This window comes from Lutjanus erythropterus, chromosome 7 (genome assembly GCF_056507025.1).
Source record: "Lutjanus erythropterus isolate fLutEry1 chromosome 7, fLutEry1.hap2, whole genome shotgun sequence".
NCBI classification, from domain to species: Eukaryota; Metazoa; Chordata; class Actinopteri; order Lutjaniformes; family Lutjanidae; genus Lutjanus; species Lutjanus erythropterus.
The window spans coordinates 648,806-675,667 of NC_139323.1; the positions used below are offsets into that span (position 1 = coordinate 648,806).

At 39.6% G+C, this 26,862-nt stretch overlaps 2 protein-coding genes across 2 annotated transcripts; one reads left to right on the forward strand and one right to left on the reverse strand.

Moving 5' to 3' along the window:
* Positions 1–387: 387 nt before the first annotated feature.
* LOC146323405 (meprin A subunit beta-like) lies at positions 388–25,288 on the reverse strand. Its single transcript, XM_084722357.1, has 15 exons — positions 25,177–25,288; positions 25,043–25,070; positions 24,211–24,261; positions 24,079–24,122; positions 21,212–21,290; positions 20,974–21,091; positions 17,921–18,099; positions 17,489–17,707; positions 15,749–15,898; positions 13,971–14,186; positions 9,570–9,826; positions 2,124–2,334; positions 1,826–2,002; positions 1,453–1,712; positions 388–568 (listed from the first exon to the last, which is right to left on the reverse strand). The coding sequence occupies exons 1-15, from the start codon at positions 25,216–25,218 to the stop codon at positions 527–529; spliced, it is 2,073 nt and encodes a 690-aa protein (XP_084578483.1). The 5' UTR covers positions 25,219–25,288; the 3' UTR covers positions 388–526.
* On the forward strand, positions 6,063–7,135 carry LOC146323406 (uncharacterized). The gene is made up of 2 exons (XM_084722200.1): positions 6,063–6,236; positions 6,320–7,135. The coding sequence occupies exons 1-2, from the start codon at positions 6,063–6,065 to the stop codon at positions 7,133–7,135; spliced, it is 990 nt and encodes a 329-aa protein (XP_084578326.1).
* Positions 25,289–26,862: the final 1,574 nt, after the last annotated feature.

Consider the following 26,862-nt stretch of genomic DNA (forward strand, 5'->3'; position numbering starts at 1 on the left):
TAGTTCTGGAAAAGTATGCAAATTAGCACATTAGCACATGATCTTACCATCTTCAATGGTAGCTTACAGCCCTAACTGAATGTCTAAATTGCATTTACTCTGAAGGCTCAAGCAATCTCTGTCTGGGACTCTTTATGCTGGGATGATGCCTTCCAAAGACTAAAATGGAGCTGGAGCTGAGCCATAATGTCACTTACAAGAAGGTTATGGTGTCTGAGGGTCTTTCACAACTAGGTATTAAATAATAAATTTGCAGATTGCCTAAGTACCCTCAGAGCTTACCATGATCTAATTGTGGGTCCTAGGAAGTAACTGCAGCACTGTAAATTATTCTGACTGGTAATGAAGAAGTTCTGATGAAAGAGCAAATGATTTGAACAAGCATGCTGCTGAACAAGGAAGAGATTTTATTCATATTCATATTGTACATGAAAAGGAATCAGGTGATGATCTGATTGAATAGAGACCATTAAGTAATGTAGTGTCCCTTCTGTTGAGTGCTGATTTTGCCCTTGTGATCGGGACTTTATGGAGTGATGAAAGCAGATGGTAATTTGTTCAGGTGCTCCTGTAAGGACATAGTCACAAAATCAAACCAAGAACATGACAGTTTACTTTACATAAATTACTTTAGCATGAATAAGTCATGGTAAATTATTCCTGACTTAGCCAGCTGTTCTTGAGAATTGAGCCAAATCATGTGCTACTGAAAAAAATCCTTTCACAATTGTTAATACCAACACTCAACACAGTTTTTTTTGGTGCAAATTTATCTTTAAGGATTTATATATATGAAATATATGCAATTCACTATTCAAAATTCCAAATGCCTTTTTTCCAGACAAGAATTCACAACTTTAAGCAATTAAAAAATGTGTTAAAACAATACCTACTTATAACATAGGTGTGAAAATGTGCTATTAAAATCAGCTATGTTTTAATCTCAATTTTTTTTTTTTTATGAAAATGTTGGCCCTTTAAAATTGCCTCTCAGATTTCCGTCAACTCTGTCACACTTTTACAAAAACATGTTGTTATCAGGCCTAAAAAGGCTTAGATATACCCTAAGCTCTCACTGCCTGGTTTAAAAAACGCAGGAATAAATAATATTTTGATTGCCATTAAGAGTAGCTTTAAAAAATAAAATGGCCGCTCAATACGACTATACTGTGAAATGAAAAAGTGTAACATTTTGTTGACTCTGTAAGACATAAACAAGTTGATGTCTACATTTAATAACAGTTTAATCACTAGGTGGTTGGCCTGTTACAAGGACTAATAGCCAACAGTTTGATCTGTCAAAATATATGTTATGACCCATATATAATATATAACATCTATTTTCCAGCATAATTGAACTAAAAAAAAAAAAAACCCTCAAAATACAGTTTTGTCCTGGTTCTCAAGAATGAGATGATGTTAATAAGTTCTAAATCTGAATATTTAACTCACACTTGCTCTCATGAGTCCAGGCATGTCCTGTATGATCACCACCTCATCACTCTCTGGCGGTCTCTTCCACCTCATCCTCCTGGCGATCACCATGGAAATCACTGCCATGGCTGCCACCACACACCCTGCCACAGCTGTGATCACCTTGGCATTATTAGCAGCTCCCTGTGGAGCACCTTGGTCTGCAGTCTTCATCAGACCGGCATGCTTGTGAACTGCAGCATGAGGAGAGGTCTGCAAAGCCAGCAGATCAGATATATCTGAGGACAAAGTAGACAACAAATGTGGCGTTTCAGACACAGGAGGGTCATAGTGTGAGATAACAGTTGAGTGTGATATACTGATCCTGTCTAGTGTCTGCATGACTCCACACCCTCCAGACTGAGGAGAAAGAAGGCGTCGTCTCCTTTGATGTAGTTTTTGCTCTTCAGCCTGCTGTGGGTGATGAAGGTACTTGTTCCGGTGCCTGGGCCTCGATAATAATAGCTGCCATCAGACGCAGTCACTTTAGAGCCCACCTTACTGGGATCGTCCCAGTAGAATTCAGTGCCTGAGAGAAACAGCACAAAAAGTGTCATTTTCAGGTGGACTGACATTCATTGACTACATAAAGGGCAGAAAAAGTGGATAGTCAAGATTGCTAATCAGCAAGTTGTCCACCGTTCTCTTACCATCAGAAGACATCTTGGCAGGATCAGTAGTGACCATTCGGTGCATGTTCATTTGTTGTCTGACATCAGACTGCTGGTCCATCAGGGCTATAGTTGCCTGCTGCCACGGACACGGCCATTTGAGTTTGTGGTCGTTGGGGCCTGAGGTCAGGTGGAAATAGGTGGCCATGTAACCTGGACGGTCACTTCTTCCATTTAGGTACACACCTACCTATAGATCAGAACACTATTAAGAAATAGTTTGCCCAAAAATGTAAAGTCAGTCATTATCTATTCACTTTCATGCCGATTGAGAGTCAGATTTATTTTGTTAGTCCAGCTGGAATTTCACAGGAAAAGAGTGTTACAGAATCTCCCAAACAATGGAAGTGAATGGTGACCAGTTTTTAAATGTAAAAAGCAACTAGAAAAAAACAAAAAACAAACTACCTCTATACTGCTCGTCTGATGTAATAGCCCTAATAGGGCTGGGCGGTATGACCCAAAATTCATATCACGATATAAATTGAATCCCTTCACGGTAACGGTATTTATCGTGGTATAAATGTTACAGTGTAAAACTTATAATGGAAGTGTTTCTGAATGGGTTTTGTAGTCCCTTAGCAAAACTAAATTGATTTAAAAAACAACAACAACAAAAAGCAAAGATATAATGTAATTTTTTGAGCATTCATTGTGCAGAAGAACAACAGAAGTAAGGATAGTGCCTTAGAAGTACAAAAATTCTTACAAAAATAAAGTGGATATTGTAAACAGTACTTCAAGTAAGAGAGGTTTTCTATAAGGCAAATGGCAAAAACAGTGAAAAGGTTCTGTAATCCTGTAAAAAATCTGTAAAAAATACCTAAGTAAAGAATGTGAGTATTTTTTTCCATCGCAGCAGGTCAGTGATCAGTGTTTCACTGTCTGTTCCCATGCTCTTGAATCACATACTTGAATGTAATGTTAATAAGCAAGTAAGTGATCAGGAAACTGGGAAGAGATAGATTAATGAGGTACATTATTTCCTCATTTTGAAAATTGGCCTTCAGAGAATGCTAGCAGGCCTGACAATCTACCACTGACAACCTAAGTTAATGCTTAGACTGTTCAAAAAGTTGTCGCAGAGGAAATATGTGCAAGCACGTAATTGTAATGTAAGTGTATTGGCACTAGGACCACTAGTGACCATAAATATGCACCACAGGTGTGTGAAGATCTGGATTTTTTCAAATTACAAAGTGGTGTGTATGGGGCTCTAGCCAGAGCAATACTCTCCAAAACCAAGACACAAAAGTTAAAATCAAAGACAGCCTTCCCCAAACTTAAGAATGACATGGCCCAATTTGAAATCTGAATCTGAAAATCTGAATCTGAAATCTTCTGCGGCCCGCCCAAACCTTAAATCACAACTCTGATCAACACAAAAGACTAATTCTATCAATTGGCACCATCAAATGGGGTGGTGTTTTCCATGATGAGTCCACATGAATGCCCTCCTCTTGTTATATTCATGACATTGTGACCTGGAAGTTTTGTGAAAGCTCTGAGCTCTTGATGTTGTTTACACAACTTCCCATGTCATAATTATGAGTTCACGAGTTCCATATAAACGCAACAAATACATGGTAAACGAAGTCATATAAATGAAGACTAACATGTAATTTAAATCCCATGGCTTTGTTTTATCAGTTCAATTACTTTTTAAAAATGAATGATGAGTATTTTATGCTTATTTCAAATAAAAATTAAATAAATAAAAATTTTCTTGGCTGATTCGGATTTCTGATATTTTTATGGGTCTGATCTGCCATTAAAAACAGTTTAGGTAAGAAATGGGCAGTGTAGTAAGAGAATTTCAATCCGCATTTGATCTGCTGTGCCCATAATAAGTTTGACGGTTTGAGAATCTGCTGTGTTTCAGAGCATGCAAGCGGAGCGGGAGCAGCGGAGGATTGGATGGAGCGTGGAGTGGCTTTTTTAAAACGATGGAGCATTACCTTTTCTCCCGCTCCATCCACTCCAGTTTTGTTCAGGTACCTGTCACACCACAAGTCTAATGTGTGCCCAAGTGCTCATTGCACAGACACCCACACCATTTTGAACTGTCCTGCTGATGAAGAGTCCAGACATTGTGTCTCCCTCTGTGTGTGTCAGTGTTAAGTTTGCTGTCTGCTGTGGTCTAAAACATCCTCACTGATGTAAACTGAGTGAAATTGAGTAATGAGCCTGCTTCTGTAATACGAAAACATGCAAAACAAAGACTGAACTGAAAAAAGGTGAGGATTTTTCCCCTCAGAGAACAATGTGTTATTGAAGAAATAAACTGTTATCACAGGTGCCGTCTATGGGGGGGGGGGTGCCTTCCAAAGTTGGGGGTGCAGCGACTCCACAATCTTGAGGCACATCAGGAAAAAAATGCAGTTGTAAAATAGACTACTACTAGATGCAGAAGCAGATTTAGGGGGTGGCTGCTGAGGCTCAAGCCCCAGATGTTTTCTCAAAAGCCCCGCGTCTTTGCGTTTTGAAAATGACATTGTACTGACGCATGGTAATTTCTCTCAGTCTCTCTCTGACTGCACTGTGTGTGTGTCAATGTGCAGTACTGGAGTCTTAACAGAGAGGCAGTAATATGCAACAGGCACGTAGCCTGCCCTGAAGAAGTATTTCATTCTCATGGACATCCACAATTTTTAAAAAAGCCACCGGCGGCACCATCCACAGAAACCTGTACATCAACAGCAGCAGAAGCCACCAGTAAACCACAGACAGGAGATATTTCAGGTGAAACTGCAGGTGTAACACTTAATATAACACATAATAAGAGCCGGTCGGCCCTGTATACACACTATGCAAGTCGTATAGGGCCCTGTGAGGTATGCAAGGGTTCTGCCTCCCCCTCATGTCAAAGCATGCGTCAGTGTTTACACCTTTAATGAGAGGAATGGTGACCATTTCCTAAAATACTGCTAGTTCTGTGGTGTGAAGCCTGCAGTGCGCCATAGAAACTTGTATTGACGCATGTACATTAAAGCTTTCAGTATGTTTTGGCCGACAGGCTATGGTTTAAACTAAAGCTGAATTACAATACAGATTTTTTCTTTTTTTGGAGTGACTGAAGAGCACAGCGGGATGAATTCTGAGTTGAGCGTGGAGCGATAATGAGCTGAGTAGCCTGGTGTGGCTTTGACGAGATACCTCATCAATATCTATTATCTAGTGAAATTTGTCAAAAACACTGGTGCTGGCTGGCAATGCTGGCGGGGAAGGAGTTAAATAAATGTCTGTGATTGGCTCAACTGGATCCAAGGCTGTTGGAATTCTGTTTGACTAGAGGGGGGGTTGATTTATCTACCAGAGCAAATGAAAACATGACCTAGGCAGATTTGTCTGGTTCCCAGTCTAGCTATTGACTGCTTCAGACTTCACATTTCAGTTCAAGGAAAACCTGCTATTTTTTCTTGGTTCTGAATCAATTTATTTTTGGTGGAAATGCTCAGAACAGTTTAGAATTAGGCGGTGAATCTGAATGTAACTAGCCTGTCAGAGTTTAGATTAATGTATTTTCTACATAGATCATCGACTGGGATTTTGCTGCTGGCGGTTTGTTTGTCATGCTGCTCTGCTTGCTGCCCTGCTAGCTTTTGAACTTTTAACAAACATTCGTAAAAACCCTTGTGACCACCTGAATTCTGTATTATTCAAAGGGTCTGCCTGTGCTGGTTCATGGACTATTTAAGAACCATTTCCATCCGATCATCGACTATCACATTGATTTTAGCACACTGAAGCCTCCAACTGTCCTCTTCTGGGAAGTTACAAATGTACTGTGGCTGCGCGTTTTAAAGAGGCACAAATTACCATACAGTTTCATCTATATCAATGCCACCACTCATCTCTCATCCGGACTGCTCTGGATGTCTTTGGCTAAGCCAAAAAATCGCTGAACTCGAAGGTCGGATGTCCAAACTATACCAGATCCAAGAGGATGAGGGTCTCCTGGACTCACTGGCTGCAGAGATTACCCGTATCACTGACAACAACACCACGCTGCTCTGGCCTGGTCCTCAGAGCCAGAGCCGCCGACTGTCTCTCGATGAGGACCCCTGGCCTAGGCTCAGAGCCAAACCCAAGGCACGGATCTGTTCCACTCCAGCTCCCTCGTGACAAGAGGCGAAGACGGACTGCCTCCTGCACTCCACCATCGTCCATGCAAGAATCTGCCCCATCCAGCTGGGAAACAGGTTCGATGTGCTGGGGATGCTGAAGCAACACCTGTCGCTGTCGACCTAGAGCCTGGGGCCAGCTCAGCGCCGCTACCCACAAAGTCTGGTGGTCCTGGCACTGGTCTGGGCACCGGTCTAAGGAATGGAGCCTCTAAACCGGCAGCCTCTGGTCCCCGTGTCCTCCACCGGCATTCTGCCTCTGAAGCGACTGGCTCCAAACCCACCAGACAATGTCCACGCCACATCACAAAGCTGGTCATAGGTGACTCCATCATCAGAAATGTCAAAACACATTCAGCAATAACAAATTGTATCCCGGGTGCCACTGTCCATGAAATAGAGGACAAAACCATTGAAATCCTCACTAATGAACCGGACATCACCAGGGTCATCGTGCACGTAGGTACGAATGACATCCGTAAACAACAGTCTGAGCCATTGAAAAGTGACTTTCTGCACTTGTTCTCCTCTTTGAAAAGAACAGTGAGGCACATCTACGTGTCCGGCCCCCTCCCCCCGTGTGGCCACGGTGTTGAGCGTTTCAGCAGGCTGCTGTCTCTGCACACCTGGCTGTCATCAGCCTGCGCTGCACAAGGTGTCTCCTTCATCGACAACTTCGGTCTCTTCTGGGAACGCAGGCATTTGTTTGAAAACGACGGTATACATCCCATTTGGCTGGGGGCAAAACTTCTATCCTCAAATATTTCGTACTGTGTCGCCCACCTAGGAGCCACTCCACCAGAAGTCCCAGATAGCCAAAACATCCTCTCTACGTGCACTTACTCTGACCAGTCCCACCATTATTGACGTCCCCGGGGTCCTAGCGCCAGTCAAATTGGTTCCACGTGTTTCTCCTTCATTGCTCATTTACAGAAGGTCATCAATGAGTTTTGAGTGGGTAAATTCATACTCTAATATACGTGCCATTCCAGTCCGTGTAACTAAAAGACCTCATAGACCGTTTTCAAAATCTAATTTGTCACAGTCTCTTAGATCTAAGCCTCAATAGTCCTTGGTTGGAGTAAACTTTAACAACCTCTTACACATCCCAACATCTAGTGGGTTTACAGAGCAAAGCAGGACAGCAAATCTAAAATTTGCGCTTTTAAATATCAGGTCCCTTGTCAATAAAACTTTCTTAATTAATGATCTCATTTTAGACCATCTGTTTGACTGTCTATTTTTAACTGAAACCTGCTAAACACAGATGCATCTGCTACTCTTATTGAAACAGCCCCAAAAAATTATAATTTCTCCTACTCCGTTAGACAAGGGAAGAGGGGTGGTGGCACAGCCACTATATGTACTGGTGCTCTGAAGAGGAGGAATATTTCCTTTGACGGGTTTAACTCATTTGAGTATCATGCTGCCATACTGAAATGCCAGGCTCCCATTCTTTCAGTTACTGTCTATAGACCGCCAAAGTATTGCCCAAACTTCCCGTCTGATTTCTTTGAGCTCCTATCCATCATTAGCCCCAACTATGACAATATAGTCATTGTTGGTGACTTTAATTTACATGTTGACAATAACACAGACAAGAAGGCAGCTGAGTTTGTACAACTGTTAGACGATCACAGCTTCACCCAACATGTCAATGAACCAACTCACAGCTGTGGTCATACCTTAGACCTTATCATCACATGGAGTCTTTCTGTTGACATTTCAGTAGTTAAGAATGTGGCTTTGTCTGATCACTATTTAATTGAATTCACTGTCTCCTATCATATGCTGCACCACAACACTAGATGCACTATCAAAAAATGATATCTTGCACCTGAAATGGCAGAAAACTTTACTTTGCATATAAATCATATGTCTTTACCAGTTCTCCCTTCATCTATTGATGACCTAATGGACAATTTAAATACAAAACTGCAATCAGTTATTGACCAAATTGAAAAAATACCTCAAAAACAAAGACCACCTTGGAGAACCCAGAATACTAACCAACTGAAAAGAAACTGTCGCAAAGCTGAGCGGAGATGGTGAAAGACAAAACTTCAGGTCCACCAGGATATCTTAAAAGAAACTCTGGCAAAATACAATGCAGCAATGAGAAATGCCACGCGATCCTACTTCTCTGATTTCATAAAAAATAACTCTAACAATCCAAGGGCTCTTTTTTCAACTGTTGATAGTCTTATTAACCCTGCACCAAGCTCCTACTCCGAACACTTGGGCACCTTGAAATGCAACAAATTTTCTGCCTACTTCCAACAGACAACTATCAGATCAAATATTACTCAGAAAAGGCTAGACAATTAACAGTTGTATAAAGCACGTGTTCTGACAAAGACCAGACAGAGAGCCCACATTATTCCAGTCCTAAAAACATTTCATTGGTTACCTGTCTACCATAGAATCAATTTTAAAATTCTTTTCTTATATTTTTGGTTTTTAAATCACTACATGGCCTTGCCCCATCCTATCTATCTGACATGGTCACAATATATGTGCCTGCCAGGCCCCTAAGATCCTCTGACTCAAACCTCCTGATTGTTCCAGAGGTTAGAACTAAAAGGCACAGAGAGGCTGCCTTACTGTGGCCCAAAACTGTGGAACAGTCTGCCAGAGAGTCTTAGGGGCTCTAAATCTGTTGGCATTTTCAAACAAAATCTTAAGACACGTCTTTTTAACATTGCTTTCTCTTGAAATGTTTTTAACTGATGGGTATTTTACCTGGTTTTTACCTTGCCTTACATTACAGTTCTAACTTTCATTTTATGTAATTATTTTTATTTTTTTCTCTATGCCTTTATTGTTTAAATGTTTCAATTTTCTTTTCTCTCTCCCTCTTATGTTCAGCACTTTGTGTTGCATTTTATGCATGAATTGTGCTATATAAATAAAGTTATTATTATTATTATTATTATTATTATTATTATTTTATTACAATGGCATGCATGTAGCTATCATGTGCATCTTTCAAACCTCTTTGACAATATTGTCATTTTAAACTGACTCGGCTAGAACCTTGAAAAAGTCAGCCACATACAGCATTTTCAGTACTACTAGCGACTCCACCAACTCATGGAGCTAACATTAGCTCAACTCACTAGATAGCTACAGCTGATAAAATATGCCAGCCACAATTGTCATCTAAGCCACCAAAATCATTCTGACTAGAAATGTTTTAAAACCATTTGTTGGACTAAAAGTTACAGGCCTTACTAAATGAATGTCTGTGTATTCCTTTTATTTATCAAGATTAAATAAATAAAATATCAAAGACATTTACCTGGAAGGAGTAACCTGCTGATGACAGAAAGCGAGGACTGTACAGCTTATGTCCTGCTGGTGTAGTGGCCAGCAGATGGGTGATGTTGCGGATGTGCCAGATGTGCTGAGGGCACTTTGTGGATGACAGGTTAATGTCATCTAAAGAGAAACCTCCCTTTGATGGACTCTTTCCCCGCACCCCCTCAAAAACTACACGGGCCTTCTTTGTTACATTCAGATTGATGTTATACAGTTCCCAGGAGCCCATGACACCTCCTGAAAAGAGAACAGAACAGATAGTAGATATTAATATTGTTTTATTTGATAATAAATTGTGGCTCGGCCAGCAAATTAAAATTTCTGACTGGATATATGTTCATCTGGATTCAATGGATTCATCAGAGTCAATTGGGGGTATGGAAAGTTTTTTTGATAGACAATATAGAGCCGCAAAGAAAATGCCAAATCAAGGAGCGCCCCAACACAAAAATCCCACAACAGGTTGGCTTCTTCAGAAAGTACGGGGGAACAAACAATGGGAGCGGAGATATTCTTGATGCTGTCAATAAACGAGTGACTCGGCAAGTTGGATATACTGATTGAACTCCAGAAAGATCTCCGCAACCCGAGACTAAGTTTGGAATTCAGCCAAGCTCAAATCGACGATCTATGGAAGGAAAACAACTCAATGAAACAACAAGGAATGTTTCCCACAAAGTGGAAACATGCAAGAATCTGCCCCATTCCTAAAGATGCTAAAATAACTTTCACTGCAAGCAACAGTAACCCAATTAGCTTACTCTCCTCCTTATGTAAAATTTTAGAAAGAGTGGTAAGTGACCACATTTGGAAATATATGGAATCTAATAACCTTTTAACCCATGCTCAACATGCATATCACAAAACTCATTCCACTGAAACCACATTGATAGATATGACACATGTGGCTCTGTGCCCTTGATCAAGGTAAACTTGTGTCCTTAATGTTCAATTTGATAGATGACACTATTCTACTTTAAAAGCTGACTAAGAACATTACTTAAGTGGTAGAAAGCAATCCATCTATGTTAATGGCTCCTTTTCTTCCTCTCGTATGCTGTCATGTGGTATCCGACAAGAGAGTTGCCTAGGACCATAATTGTTTATTATATACATGAATGATCTTCCCTTCGTGTTAGCCAACTTAAATGCACACGTTTGCGGATGATACAACCATCACTGCAGCAGCAGGCTCACAAACTCAGTTATATGAAAATTTGGCCAAAGATTTTAAATCTGTTATCAAATGGGTGGAAAACAATAAATTAGTGTTAAATGTAAATAAAACAAACAATATGATTATATGTACTACATGAAAGAGGAGGAAACTGAAGCCATGGCATTTAACATGTGGCAGTGTTCAAATCAAAGAGGTTACAGAAGCTAAATTATTGGGGGTCAAAATCCAAAACTCTTAGGTAGCTCATATTACTGATCTTTCTAAAAGAGTAATGAAAATGGCAGGAATGATGGGACGAATTGCAAAGTTTTTATCTAAAGACAATCTTAATGTAATATGTCATAGTCTAATCCAGGGGTGCCCAATACGTCGATCGCGATCGACTGGTCGATCGCAAAGGCAGTGTGGGTAGATCGCATGCCATTCAACAAGAAAATTAGATGTTAGCCTATCATCCATCCCCAGTATGGCATTTGCCATTTGACTGACGTACAGGGCAGCCAGTGTGAGACATAGCTGCGGGAACATATTCTCAGCAGGGGGAGGGCTGAGAAAAAAAAAGCTCTGCGCTGCACTCGCAACTCCCTGCATTGATAATAATGATTAAAAAATACCCGCACAGTAATTAAGACTGCAAAACTCTGTCTGTATAACTGTCCATGGTGCCGATCACCTTGTCAACCATAAACAATTTGTCACAGCTGCCGTCCATGTCACTGTGGTGCTGAACTCTGTGTGTGATGCGGTGCCTCTGAAATACTAGCATTTTGACCTGGGACGTTAGCTTGAGTTGCAGGTGCACAGCTGATGTCCCGGTCCTGGGGGTCACAATCTGGGGGTGCTGCTGCTGTCTTGATCATTTTCGGGGTGGGTGGACTGGGCTGTGAGTCTGCCTCCTCATTTTTAATGTAGGTAGATCATTTTGACTTGGTCATTTTAAAAGTAGCTCGCAAGCCGAAAAAGTGTGGGCACCCCTGGTCTAATCTACAGTCACATTAGTTATTGCTGTGCAGTGTGGGGTAATGCAGCTCAGAGAGATATGAGGAGACTGCACATTACATTAAGCAAGACAGCTAGAATAGTCTTAAACTGTGGGTTTGAAAAAGGAGTGAGTGAACTTCATACTGTGATGGGATGGCCCTCAGTAGTAGAACACGTGAGACAACATTCTATTGCACTAATTTCAAAGATTCAAAGGTTTAACAAGCCAGTTAGTATTAAGGACAAGTTGTTATTAGTGCATGAAAAACATCAAATCAACATAAGAATAAGACATAAAAATCATTATGTATTACCAAAAATTAAAACTGAAATGGGAAGGATGGTCTTTCATTTTTAAAACTGTTATGGAATTCATTACAATAACTCACTTAAGAGCAGTATGGCAGTTCGATTGTTGATTGTAAGATTTGTATTTTAAATGTTATTATCATCACAATATTGTATTGTCAGTAGGTTTGTACAATATTGGTATTTATGTGAATGAATAATGAATGAATGTGTATGTAGGCACATATGATATTCAAAATGTGCTAATGTATTTTGGCTGTGTGTGTGTGTGTGTGTGTGTGTGGATCTATACATGTATATGATTATATGTTTAAGTATTATGATTTACTGTATGTTTAATTGTTTTTAATCTTGATGGGGACTAAATTTATGACTAGGTTTGAGGTTGTTGAAAAGAGTTTGGCACAACTTGTTTAAAAAAAAGAAAAATCCAGATTTAAAATTAAGCAGAGCTCTCTTAAAATAAAAAAGTTATATTGTTTTCTAGCTAGCTAAAGTAAGAAAAAAGTTACATTGTTTGATAGCTAGCTTAAAATTTAAAAAAAACATATATTTTTTGTTATGTGGCTAAAAAATTTAAATGTTTCATCATTTGTTAGCCAGCTTAAAAGTAAAAAAATATTTTTTTTGATTTTTGAGGTTTTTATATTATTCTGTAGTTCCCCACTAGTGATTTTTGGGTCAAAATGCTATTGTTCCAAACCATTCTAAAAACTTCCAACATGACATGACAGGTTTCTGCACAGTGACGTTACCATATAAAACCATGAGGTTGAAGGACCATCTGCTCACTGTACTTTCTGCTGTAACTTTCTTTGGCTGTAGCTAGTCTCCTAGCTGGCATTAGCTCAGTTAGATGGACTCTGGCTGGACCTGCAGCTCAGACCACTGGGGGAGTGCTGATGTTTACATTGCAGGAAACTGAACTGGGCTCAGCCACCTCTGAGAGAACACAGCTGAACCGGAACCAAGCACAGTCTCTGAGGCCTTCAGGGACCTGACAAACTCATCTAAAAGTGAGGGACTTGAATTCAGAAGGTGTACAATTTATTATGGACAACTGGTGTAAGATGGTGGTGTAAGTTCATTTTGCTTTTACAAGCAAAGAGCTTGTGAAGGTTGCAATGTCGCTGATTGTATATGTCTCCCAGCTGATACTAGGAGAGGACTGGACTCCTTTCAGTTGTGGGTACAAGAGGAGACAGGAGGGAAGTAGAGAGGAGGGGTGAGTCAGTGCAGTGACCCGCATTACTGCTTTTTCTAACAGTTGAACAGCTTAACCTCAACCATTCCAACTTTCCCCACAGGGAGTTCATTTGTGTTCCATGCATCCACTTGGGTCTCTGCCAGGAACCTTGTGGGAAAAGCACCAAAGTTCACGCCCAGGTTCCTAGCTTGCAGCTCGATGACAAACCAACCCCCTTCATCCCTCAACCCCTTCATCCCTTTTCCTCAACTCCATCATCCCTAACACCCCTCATCCCTCACCTTGACCCTTCATCCTTCAAACCCCTCATCTCTCACTTCATCCCTCAAACCCCTCATCCCTTATCCTTCTCCTCTGTCTTGACATCCTTCTGCTCACTCCCTACCATTCCTCTGCACATGACCCTGTTCCCATCTCCTGCAAATCCTGTCACCATCACCACCAAGTTTAATGTTTGAATGCATTCGAATGATACTTAATCTTGGTTTAGACTAGAAACTAAAGTGAGGTTTAAAGAGAGGTTTAAATTTAACATTTCTTAATTTTGAGTTACTTTGATGCAACATAATTGATATAATTGGGTTTAAAAATGAATCCTTTCTGGTGTAGCCAAGCCTAAGGGGTGTTTTCAGTGGCAAAAGTCAGAAACTTCTAAATCATACAAATACAATATATCATACAATATGTAATATTTCGTCTGTTACCTGAAATACTCTTGAAGAGCTGTGGTTTTCTACTGGGGTTGGCCTTGTCATACTCTCGCACCCAGATGTTGAGAACATCATCAGGTGCACCAGTGTTATGGAGGAAGAACTGCAGGCACTGGGTTCCAGGTTTGGGGTAAAGCCAACGACTTTCCAGGAATGCACGGTCACCAGCTTCAGCAAAGGCCGTGCTGAAGTGCATGAAGTAACCTTTTCCTGAGGGCAGAAGGAGACAACAGTGGTAATGTTGGCTTTCAGAAGTTTGTCATATTACAGTAAAAAAAGTAAAAACTATGTCCGTTCTGTATGATCACCTGTTAATATCTCAGCATATAATATATATGAGATATAGTGGAATAATGAGTTTCCTTAGCAGAGAATGAAGTCAGAATCCCTCTGTGTGTGCTGTAATCAGAGCCTCTCTGTTCTTTGTTTTGGTAGCTGGTCTGGCCTTGTGTGCATGTTAGTGCATGTGAGTCCCTCCCTGTGACACTGTCGCTTTGAGGAGAGTGATACAACAACTGTTTCTTTTCACATCTTGCTGTGTGAATTAAGAGCTGGTGAATGTTGAAACAGTGAAAATACAAATCAAGATGGTGATGATGAGTTTTGTTTTTGTTGAGTTTGAATGGTGTGTGTTTTGCAATGATCTCTAAGATGCTGTGTCTGGTTGCATAAAACCACTTCATGGGGGGAGGCACATGACAAATTGATTAGACTGCTGCGGGCTGGATATACGTACACGTAGATGTCTACTATGCACTTCTTCTGTTGTTCACCCTTTCTGAATTGCCATGTGATGGAACTGTGAGCTAACTTTTTTAAAAGTGAACCCCAGTTTTCACTGAATGTCCATTGTTTTTCCCATCTGCATTTCAGGAACTTTGTCTCTGATTGGCTAGTACTCGTTGTCTGGAGGCTATTTTGCATGGATATGAATACAGGTGTGCCTTGAAGTGTTGGCTTGCCCTTTGGTGTGCCTTGGCCACAAAAAAAGTTTTAAATCCACTGTTGTTGTGCATCTAGTAGCAATTAATTTCCTATATAACCTTTAAATAAAAACACAAAGAGTTTTCATGCTGGTGCTGGAGGGTTTTAATGGTACCATATTCAAGAGCCTACCACTATTTAGTTGAAAGATGAAAAATAACTATCATTATCTTGGTTAAAATGATGATAATGAGTGGCCCAAAGTTCTTCAGGCAGCACAGTGGTGGAAAGCTTTTTAGCTTATAGCAGTAAATCCCAGAATTATCTTTTAGCTTTTTATAGCAACTGATGAAAGAAACCCTCTCTAAATTGTATCCAATAAACCACTAATACATTGATATTTATCTTGACACCTAATCACTGTACTTTGTACAGATTATGTAATCACCTCAGGCACCTTTGACACTAAACACCAGGGTCGGGTATCTACTGTATGAGGCTAGATAAGGGAGCAAGAAGTGATGAGCTTTTTTTTTGTATAACTGCTAACTAGATAACCAACACAGAGATGTGTATGTTCAGTGAGCAGTCAGTCTTTAGGTCCATTTATTTATTGTGAATATTTATCATTTTAATACTGTTTAATATTATAACATTATAGTAAAATCATACAAGAATATACTCTATATTCTTTATCTGCATTTGCTATTGTTGCATTCACACACTGAAATATTCAAACCCAGGATGTCTGAGAGTTCTGGATATTTTGTGAGATATTTGGTATCAAGGACTTTGAATTAAGTTCAGCATCATGTCCGCAACATGCATTTGTAATGATTAACAGTCACCTTTGCATTGTCCCATGTTGGAGAAGTCTGTCTGAGGCCCTCCACTCACAGAACTATGTTGTTCCCACTTTCTGTTGCCAGGACCCTGAATCATCCCACAAATGTTCTCCTCTTCGAAGTTACAGCTTTCCACAAAAGTAGAAGGCTTGGCTATGGAAAGAAAACAGACATAATTTCATCAAGAGTGCAGTAGACTTTAATGACTAATGACAAGTGACTAATCAATGACTTCTGTCTTCTTTTATCTCGTTGGTTTGACTGGAACGTTTTTGTTTTTTAATTTTATCAATTCTGAATGCTACTAAAATCTAGGTATTTATTAATATGTAGATAGATTTATTATGAAAAAAACTGGGGCTGTCAAAGTTAATGCGTTAATAATGCATTACTGCAAATTCCTTTTAACAACACTATTTCTTTTGACACACCATTAACAACCCATAGTTTGAATCAGAAGTGAGCTTCCCTGTCACCTGACAATGTAAACAGGCTTGTCTGTTTAGGCAACTGGCTCAACGCGAAGAAACAGAAGTATATAAGGAGGGAGAGGAGAGAGTGCTAATCGAGCTGCAGCTCCACCTGAAACCACGTAAAAGTAAAAAAAAAAAAAAAGCTGACCCACAGCAGAGAGAGAGGGAGAAAGCATGTAAATATGGACAGATGTTTCAATTTGATATAAAAACTTTATGATCATGAATCATAATGTCACTGTACACTTCTGTGGTGTGTGATTTTTTTTTTTAACTCCAAGTCCGATTTGTGTATTTTTAAAATACTTTATTACTTCATGCCAATTGATCATAACAGTGAGGGAGGAGATATGAGCTGCAGAGAGGAGGGAGGGTGGAGGTGAGTGTGTGAAGTACCAACCCATTTATTAATGATGAATCCTGATGTTACTGTACAGTTCTGTGGTTTAAACACTACAGATTAAAATATATGTCTCTGTAAAGACCAAACTGACTCGTCTCCTCCACAAAATGTTTGTCTCTGCACTGCATTGTTGTAAGTTGTGATGAAGAGTTCAGACTCTGTCTCTACTCTTCATCTCCTCAGTGTGTCGGTGTGCAGTGTGGGTTTGTCATGTTATTTTATGCCAAATGCAGTGCCTTTGAGGGTTTCTGGACAATATTCGTCATTGTTTTTGGTTAATGTATTTTATTTAATAAAATTATAATTGAATTACACTTTAAACACTTAAGGTATATGCTCATTTCATTTAAACTTTCAAAGAGTGTACAGTATACACCTAAGTCCAATTTTCTGTGCAGGTGATATGTCAGTCCTTCCATTAACTTCTGTGGAGGGAGTAGACACAGTACATAAGCAAGACAGTTCACAGAGAGTGGAGGGATAGGGTTGATGGATTGGCCAAACAAACACAGGACTTCCACACAGGAGAACAATGACAGTGTCCAGTGTGAGACCACAAGTTAATTGACATAAACAATGTCAACCACATGTTCGTTTTAGTTACTAGGGCAACAAAAGTCACCTGCTAATAGATGATGATAAAGGTCACTTGACTATGGATCTAATAGATCATTCTATAGGTCCTTTATGGAGCAGGGCCTTCAGGATCTTTGTTATTCTTAGCATCACAAGGTGTCACAACTAGATGCCATTCTTGTTATTAATGAATGTACACTAGTGCATCATTCTCAATTACTATTTGACCTAAACTTACTATTATTTCTCATATATTGTTTGATGGACGAATTGACAGGTCAGGTAACTCACTGCAGTTGTAGAGACGGTTGAGCTTGGTAAGGTCACTAGCACTGAATCCCATCCGCTGACCAATCACATCCATGAAGTGTGGGATCTTGGTGACAATGGTGGGCTCAGAGCCGATGTTAAAGGCCGTCTTACTGTAGTGCATTACAGAGCCATAGTCATAGGGAACACCCAGAGCACTGGACAGGGTGTCATCGTACGTCTTGAAGTTGTGTTCTTTACCTGAGGAAGGCATAAAAAGAATATCAGGAAGAAGTCAACTCTTTGATATTAACTTTTACAAAGATGGATAAAACGACAGTATTGCAAGCAACTGCCTATTGTGTTGTGTAAAAATGTATTCAGATAGTAGATGGGCATAAGGAAAAAATGCAGGAGCTAATTGTTTTGTTTAGGTACTGAGCTGTAATTCACTGCATTACAAGTCAGTATTACCTGGTTCAATGCGATCCCACATGATGGTGACGTAATCATCACGGTCAGCTCTGGACTGCTCATGCCAGAAGCCCAAAGCGTGCAGGAACTCATGCTCAACAGTTCCTAGACGATCACAGTTTCTACCAATGGACAACCGCTGCTTCCCCACATGCTGGTTGCCAACAGAGGAGTAGCATCTACAGAGAGGACAGCAAAGTAGTTTATTATACTGGAACTAAAACTTCACTTAGTGCCTTTTTTTCTTCTCTGTGGGCTTACACTTTTTAACAATTGCTTAAGCACAATTTTGAAAACAGGGCTCATTTTGTCAAAACACTACACACAATTCACACAACCACACACACGTAGTGGAACACCTCAGATGTTTTGCAGAATGATACACTTCATTCAAAACTGTACAAGAATGAGTAAAAACCCAACTTTGTCACCATACAGCACACATTTGCCTCATATGATCTGACTTTGTTTGAACCAGTTAGACACTGGTGTACTTAATCTAAAACATGTTTAGCATTTCTACTTTTTTATGAAAAGTCTGGCACACTCCCCTTTCAGAAGCTGAAAAAAAAAGTTTGCACCCCCTGCCTCACAATTTTTTATCATTAATAGTAATCAGGGGAAGAACTGCTAAAATATTCAAACGATTAATTTTAGTGAAATAAAGTGTAGAAGGATAGAATGAGCAAATGTTATTTCCCCTACATAAACCATATTCACTCATCTTTCACTCTGTTCTCCCCTGGTGCCCTGCAGTGGCTCTGCCCCCAGTTTGGGAATCACTGTGTCAGGGTAAAGTACATGAATATATAGATCAAACACAACACATAACAGTGCTACACACTGATGAAAATATTATTTCTCTCCACATTGCAAAATCAAATAATTCATTCATACATTTCCAAAGTTTGCATTTTGCACTGGAAATCAAAACAGAACATTCTAAATAGAATAAAGAACATAAACACAGCAGCAACGTGTGAATAACAAAACAGAAAATATGAATTACACTCAGGCTTTGACCTACATTGTACTGATTTGTGCTCATGTCAGAATATCCAAGTTACTGCTGCAACAGCAGATCTGTTGAGGTCAAGCTGAACACTGTCCAGCTTCTCTTTGTGTCAAACCTAAAATTTACATCATGGTCAACATATGGTGCACATTTGATAACTTTGCTACAGGTAAACTCACCTGCTGTCTCTTTATAGTTCTCATGCCTGACTGGAGAGTTTACAGTTAAGCAGCTAAGTGTCTGTTCACCTGACAGCTTTGTTTGATCCATTGTTTGAATTGTGTTGTATTTTGAAAGGGCAAAGAAGTGAAATGATATTAGATTTGTGTGTCTAATATAGAGGAGAGTGTTCAGGGATTTGAAAAACACTGCATTCAGTATTTAGCAAAAAATGTGAGGCTGAGAATGTGCTTATATTTCTGCAGATCAGGGCTGAGGTTTTGCTCCTTGAATGCCAGGTTTCACTAACTGTGTGTTATTATAAATTTTACTGTGTAAGTAATCGTAAAAAACTGTAAGGCAGTAAAAGTGGTCATTCAACAACCATAATTCCAATTGTTCATTTTAGCTCTGTTTTGATCTGTAACAACTCCTGATAAATTCTCCATTGTCACAGGTGCACCACCAAGCTTGCACACCCAAAAATTAGATGCTGAAATTTTTTTTTAGCTATATCTTTACTAAATCCATAACCTTGCATAGTCTGCAGTTAATGCTAAGATGGTACCCAACCTTTTTCCCTTGGAGCCCCCTCTGCACACGTGTGCACAAACACCAAAAGAATAAGTCATTCATTCCAATGAGATTTGATTTGTTAATACAAATTGTGTCTATTCTTAGAACCTTTATCTTTGGTAAGTGTCTCTTTTCTGGTATAAGCTGAATATTTTTTTCTCATAACAAACCAACAGATTATAAACACTCACCAAAAGAACAATAATGATTCATCATCACAGAGCTTTAGAGCTCACAGAGTTGTGGCCTATAAATACCTTATTAAAATGTTTTGGATACAGACTTTTGTATGAATTGTGATTTTAAATAACGTGCAAATCTAACTTTGATGACCTAAAGTCTTCAGGAACCCCTGTGATTTCTGGCATCCTCAGAACCCAGGTTGGGAACCAATGTGCTAGAATACTTAAGAGGTTAAATATCCTCTTTTTTTTAAAGGGAATTTACAGAGACTCTGGAGTCTCTTAAAAAAGTAATTCAATCATTGAAGGCCAAGTCACACCATATTAGGTAGGCTGAGTCCCAATCAAGTTTCATGTAAATGTCATTTTGGGAAATGCTGTGTAGATTCTAGACTTGTATAGTTGATAACTTTTTACTTTTTATACTGTTTTTACACTGTTATGGCTATGTTGCTTTATAGTTTTGCTTGTAGGCATACTAGGTAGCTAGGTACTTGAACACACTATTTCAACTAATTTCACAACTGCATTTATGAAAGAAAACAACATTTTATTGAAGGTAAATGTCAAAATTTACAATGACCACTGTTGATAAGGAATTCTTAATTATTAGGACCTTTTTGGAAAATTGGCCAATATTATACATATACACTTTTGTTGTTGTTGTTATTTTTTGTTTGTTTGTCTCAGCGTGTTGCCTAAGGTTTTGCTTTTAGGGCTCCAGTTAAAAATAACAACACGTTTTGTTTTTGTAAACAAAAAAAATATGTAGTATGTGTTGATTTTCACAGAGTGGGGAAGTGAGATCAGATCACATGTGGTCATTCAACACAGATGTGGAGATACATTCTAATGACAGGTGTGAACTCAGAGCCAAACACTTGTGATTAGATCACCCAGTATGCACACTGCCAGGTGTAATAGTAATTTGACATATTGTGTGATAAAAACATGACTTAGTTCAGCTTTTAACATCTGTACAAGATGCAGTATGAGTGTGGGCATATGCTGTGCCAGGATACATTCGACCATAAAATGCGTAATAAGCACGGATCTAGTTTTGTCTTGTTCAGCAACACAGTTTATATGACGTAACAACATCAGTCTGAAGCTCAGCTCACCCACTGCCTTTGAAAACAGAGATGTAGTTCTGCTCTCCTTTCCATGGTGTGAAGTCAATGCAGGTCTTCAGTCTGTACTGGTCAAATGCCTTCAGGATCACCCCCTTTGCATTCATGTCTACATGTTACGAAATGTGAGACAAAGAAACATGAAAAGGCATCCTAATTTGGTCTATATCCATAATAACATGCTACATATACTGTGAATGTGATTTTCCATAACCACACAGTGTCTTACCCAGACTGTCCTCTAAGTAGTAGGGAATGGATGTTGGCCAGCGATACTTATCGCCTATGATAGAGTTTCTGCTTGATGTCTAATAGGAGGAAATGAGGGAAACGACAGGTGTACAATCATACATAAAAGTTACAGTTCTTACAAAATGAGACCTGAGACCAAATTTTCTCTGAATACTGAAACTACTGCCTATATGTTTATTACATCTGTGCATTTTCATTATCCAAAACAGTGATTTTCAACCACTGTGCTGTGGCACACTAGTGTGCTGTGAGAGATTGTCAGGTGTGCCATGGGAAATTATCCAGGGGGGGTGTGCAATGCCTGCAATGTAGTCACTACAATGTAGTCACTGCATGGCAGAGCATGGCAGAGTAATTAAATACTCTTCCAGGTCAATAGGTGGCAGTAGGGAGCGCAATAATGACCTTAATAGAATTAGTGATGTATGCGAGACGTGGCAGTGACAGCAGCGATGGATAAATATTTGAAAAGGAAAAATGCAGACTCCGAACTGGGCCCTGGACAAAATTCTAACCCAGATGAAGAGCCTAGTACAAGTGGTGGTCAAAAGAAAGCAAAAACGGTGAGCTCAAGGCAATACAGCGAAAGTTATCTTTCGTTTGGATTTACTTTCACCGGTGATCTGACTGCACCCATGCCATTATGCTTGGTGTGTGGGGAAAAGCTATCCAACAGTGCCATGATCCCAAGCAAGCTTAAACGCCATCTGCAAACGAAACACCCATCACTTCAAAACAAGAGCACAGACTATTTTGTTTGCCTGCATGAACACACTGAGTAACTTTAATGAGAAAAACCACAAAGGTGTCTGAGAGAGTTCTCAAAGCTAGCTACTTAGTAGCTGAACTCGTAGCCAAATCAAAAAAGCCACACACTGTGGCAGAGACATTAATACTACCTGCCTGTAAAGCCATTGTGAACGAGATGCTTGGCCCTGCTGCAGTTAAAGAAGTAGCCAAAATCCCTCTCTCAGATAACACAATTGCCAGACGTATTGATGACATGTCTGCAGACATCGAAAGTGTTGTCTTGGAAAAGATACGCATCAGTGGGAAATTTTCATTGCAACTTGATGAGTCTATGGACATTAGTGGACATGCTCAACTCTTGGCAAATGTGCGTTTTGTGGATGGAGACGCCATCAGAGAAAACTTCCTATTTTGCAAGGCATTGCCAGAAAAAACAACAGGAGAGGAAATGTTTCGGGTCACATCAGAATATCTTGAACAAGGAGGACTTAAGTGGGAAAACTGCACGAGTGTCTGCACTGATAGAGCAGCAGCCATGGTCGGGCGCACCAAAGGCTTCATTAGCAGAGTGAAAGAGAGACACCCAGATGTAATCATTACACACAGTTTTTTGCACTGCGAGACGCTTGTTACCAAGACTTTACCCACAGACCTAGTTCCTGTGCTGGATGATGTTGTGCACATGGTAAACTTTGTAAAGACAAGACCTCTGAAAAGCCGCATATTTGTATCTTTATGTGAGGAAATGGGAGTGGAGCATAACGCCTTATTGCTCCATTCAGGGGGTCCGATGGTTGTCGCGCGGCGAAGTGCTGGCCTGTGTGTATGAGCTGCGTGAGGAACTAAAAGTGTCTTTGACTGATGAGAGGTCCGATGACGCAAGGCTGCTTGCAAGTGATGAGTGGTGCACAAGGCCGAAATGAAAACCTGCTCACAAGCACAGATAAAATAAATGGATTCTGTTCAAAGGTGCACCTCTGGCAACACCATCTGGAAAGTGCCAACCTTGAAATGTTCCATCTCACCCAGAAATGGCAAGGACATGTCAACACTGCTGCGTTGTGTGAGATTATAGGAAAACTCTTGAGGAGAAGTTGTCATTTTATTTCCCCTCAACCTTCACTGAAAGCTTTAGGTGGGTTAGGGACCCATATAGCTCAGCAGCAGTTTTTGGAAATGACATGACTTTGCAGGAGCAGGAGGAACTAACTGAACTGAGACAAGACCGTGGTTTAAAGCTAAGCTTTGCTGATCTACCTTTGGACAGTTTTGCTGACTGCTGCCAAGGAGTTCCCCATTCTGGCAAACAGAGCTATTTTGACATTGCTCCCATTTTCCACATGATATGATGACATTTTCACATAGATATGTTTCCACACAACATATCTATGTGAGCTGAGCTTTTCAAGCATGACTGCTATTAAAACTAAAAACGGAGAGAGACTGAGAGCTGTTGAAGAAGAGCTTTGTGTGTGCCTTTCTTCAGTTCCTGCCAGGATATCAGCTTTGTGTTCATCTAAACAGGCCCAGGTTTCACACTGAGTGAGTATAAACAAATTAAGAGACTAAATTGTCATTATAAATACTGTATTAGACTACAGTGTGTCGTTTTGTAACATTTTTGGTTGGCGGTGTGCCACAGGATTTTTTAAATGTAAAAAATGTGCCATGGCTCAAAAAGGTTGAAAAACACTTAACTATAACATGTACCCACAAGGATAACATATACACAAAGTGTACATCAACGTCTCCACACCTTTACAGATGGAAGGGAGGTTGTTGATGTACATGCTGAAGAGCAGCAGGATTAAACCTTGTGGCACTCCCAAAGTGCAAGCTCTCATGGGAGTTCCTGCATATAGTGCTCAAATATGGAATTATATTTGAGTTCTCAATGGAACATTTGAGCACTGAATAAGGTTTTTGCAAGCACATTAAATATATTTTTGTCAAGAAATTATTTTAACACAAATAATCATTTAATTTGAGATCAAAAAAAGGGAAAAAGAGAAATATGGGAGCACTCTCTTTTCAAATAATTTATATGTAGGATTTGCAGCTTTGGGCCTTTGGTGTGTGTGGACACTAGCTTACGTCCTCCTGTTGGATGTCTCCCTCCAGCAGGTCCAGCCCAGCCGCTGCAAAGTAACATTGTATTGGTTGATGAAAATCCTCAGAGGCATTGAAATATCTTACAATGCAGCAACACAAAAGTAATCCACAAACCTTCATTGATGTTGAAGATGTCCCAGTCATGGCCTTCATCAACATCAGTTTCTGCAGGTGTAGAATCAATGATATGGAATGGGATTACAGTAAGTATAAATATGATCTTTTTTATCATCGTACTGTGTACTTGGTGCAGTTAGGACTGAATCCCACTCCACTGACATAATGCAGTAGTGTGGACATGAGACATTACTTTACTTTAACTTACACTTTATACATGTTACATATACTTTAATATATATTTATTCCTAAATTTAAATTCTGGCTCTAGTTGAAGGATTCATTTGCAATAACAAGACATCTACGCTTTTTTGGACAGTCCAGGAAATATCACACTGTTGTTGAATTTTTCTGATAATTCAAATTTCTTAAATTTTCCTTGTGTCTTTTTCTAATTTTGCATTCAGGGAATATTAGTCAAATTGGTGTTGGTTATATTTGTTTTAAGAGTGGTTTTATTTAGTCCTTTTTTTCAAATGAAGTGTTCATTATGAAATTTAATGGACTGTTCTAAGATTTAATGGATTGTTTCGAGATCTGCTGGACTACTGTCCAAATTGTTTTGAGGGACAGATAGGCACGGATCTCTTTCAGGTGTTCAAAGTACTGACACCTCAGCCAGTGAAATACATTCAACTGGGAAGAAGGACATGAATCATGCATGCAGTGCAATACAAGACATTGGGTATCACACATCATGTATGTAATGCCAAAAGATCATGAGTATATAGAGCCAATCAGTGTATTTTAAGACTTGTTACTCAAGTTATACTCAAGTTTCTGTGTCTTTTGATGGTAATTCACCTGAAAATCACAACATGTGACTCACCTGAATCACCTGTTAGCTTTGCTGCAACCTAGTAAAAACATCAGAAGGCATATGAATCAAATCAACAGAGAACACTGATGACATGATGTCAAGTTGCATCCTGGGAGGCAACTTTTGTACTCGCTTCTACTTACCAGTCCCAGGCCCACAAACAGAATGATCCACCGGAGTGCCATGACTCCAGCTGCAGATACACACTCACTGTGATGGTTCAACCTGCCTCAGCCCTGCTGTGTCTGAAAAAGTGTTGTCACTTTGTTTTTGTACACAGGAAGAAACACAGGACATGCAACATTCACATGCTCTGGTCATCTTTATGACTCAGGTTGACAGAGATTACATGGTTGTCAAATTAATTATTAATTCAATATTCATGATTAGCTTATCTAAGTGTTGTAGCCTCGCTAATAAACATGCACTGGTGCAGGTGGTTTACAAAAGTTGAAAAATAAAGTACACACACAGAGAGATGTTACCTTACCTGTTAGATTTGTGACACCCTTTGAATCAATAGGAACAGCAGACCACAACAGCATAGAGTATCTAAACTCTCAAAATGAAGTTTGGCAGGTTGTCATGATAAATAAATCCATGACCTGAAACAAGGGTCAAAGTTTCAGTCTACCTGTAGATAAAGTAGATAGGAGACACATTCAAGGCACTGAGGTCATGTATGTTGTATGGAGATTTAACAGCCTAGGGATCATAATAATTATTAATAATAATACAATTTAATACAGCAAATAAAACCAACTAAGTCTTATTCCTGGAAGTGTGGCGAAAGCTTTCATAAATACCCAAATAACTGAAAAGAAATGACAAAAAAAGGCTGCTTAGAGGTCAACTCATGACCTCAGCATTCCTAAAGGCCCTACCCATGGCCCCTCACAGATTAAGAGACAATGGGCCCCTACCACGGTATGTGTAGTTGTTTTGTGCCTTTTTGTGATTCACTTATTGTCTCTTTGTAGTTGTTATGTATCCTTAATGTCTCTTGCATTACTCTATTGTTGTTCTGTTCTGTTCTCAATGTGTTCATTTTAATAATCCTTGTGGTTGTTGTGTTTCTCTTTGTAGTTGTTTTGTCTCTTTGTGGTTGTAATGTGTCTCTCTGTAGTTCTTTTATGTCTCTGTGGTTGTTTTGCTCCCTTTTATCCTTGTTTTGTCTTTCTTTGTTGTAATTTTGTGTCTCTTCGTAGTTAGATTGCCTCCTTGATCTGTCATGATACAGATAATACAGCTAATCACAGGGTTTGTGAACTGTAAACCATCATAAAACAGTTTACATAATCCAAATTGTATGATATCAAACTGTGACCATTAACCATTATATAAGTATAATAAAAACATTTGAAGGGCCCAACATTATCAAGGGGTAACAAGAACATTGTGTTTATTTGACGGTACAATCATTCATGTCGTCAACAAACCTGTTTGGATAGAAAATTTAAAATTAATCACAGGCAGCATTGGTGTGATATGTGAAATTCTGAATAAGAACTAGTAAGCCTGATTAAGCCCAGTAGTAGAAAATTAGTTTTATTGTTTTTTTCCTTCTCCCTATTGTATCTGAAAAGGCTGCTACCAACCAGTCCTTTGGTGTTAAAGGTCCCATATTATGCCCCTTTCTGTATGCCCCTTTATAGGTCTCAGAGGTCCTCAAAACCTGCTTTTGGAGTTTGATTCATAAAACAGCACTCAGATCATGCAGGTCAGCATGCCTCTATACCCCTCTATTTCAGCCTCTTTAAATGCAAAGGAGCTGTGATTAGTCATGGCCCTCTCAAGAGGTGGGCGTGGCTTGAATCAATGAGTCCAAG

Excerpts from the sequence above, each read along its gene's own strand:
- LOC146323405 (XM_084722357.1), bottom strand. The coding sequence starts at position 25,218 with ATGGCACTCCGGTGGATCATTCTGTTTGTGGGCCTGGGACTG. Across the intron at positions 25,071-25,176 it reads TGTTTGTGGGCCTGGGACTG|GTTGCAGCAAAGCTAACAGG; the intron begins GTAAGTAGAAGC and ends TGTTTTTACTAG. Across the intron at positions 21,291-24,078 it reads GAGACATCCAACAGGAGGAC|ACATCAAGCAGAAACTCTAT; the intron begins GTAAGCTAGTGT and ends TCCTCCTATTAG.
- LOC146323406 (XM_084722200.1), top strand. The coding sequence starts at position 6,063 with ATGTCCAAACTATACCAGATCCAAGAGGATGAGGGTCTCCTGGACTCA. Across the intron at positions 6,237-6,319 it reads GGCTCAGAGCCAAACCCAAG|AATCTGCCCCATCCAGCTGG; the intron begins GCACGGATCTGT and ends CGTCCATGCAAG.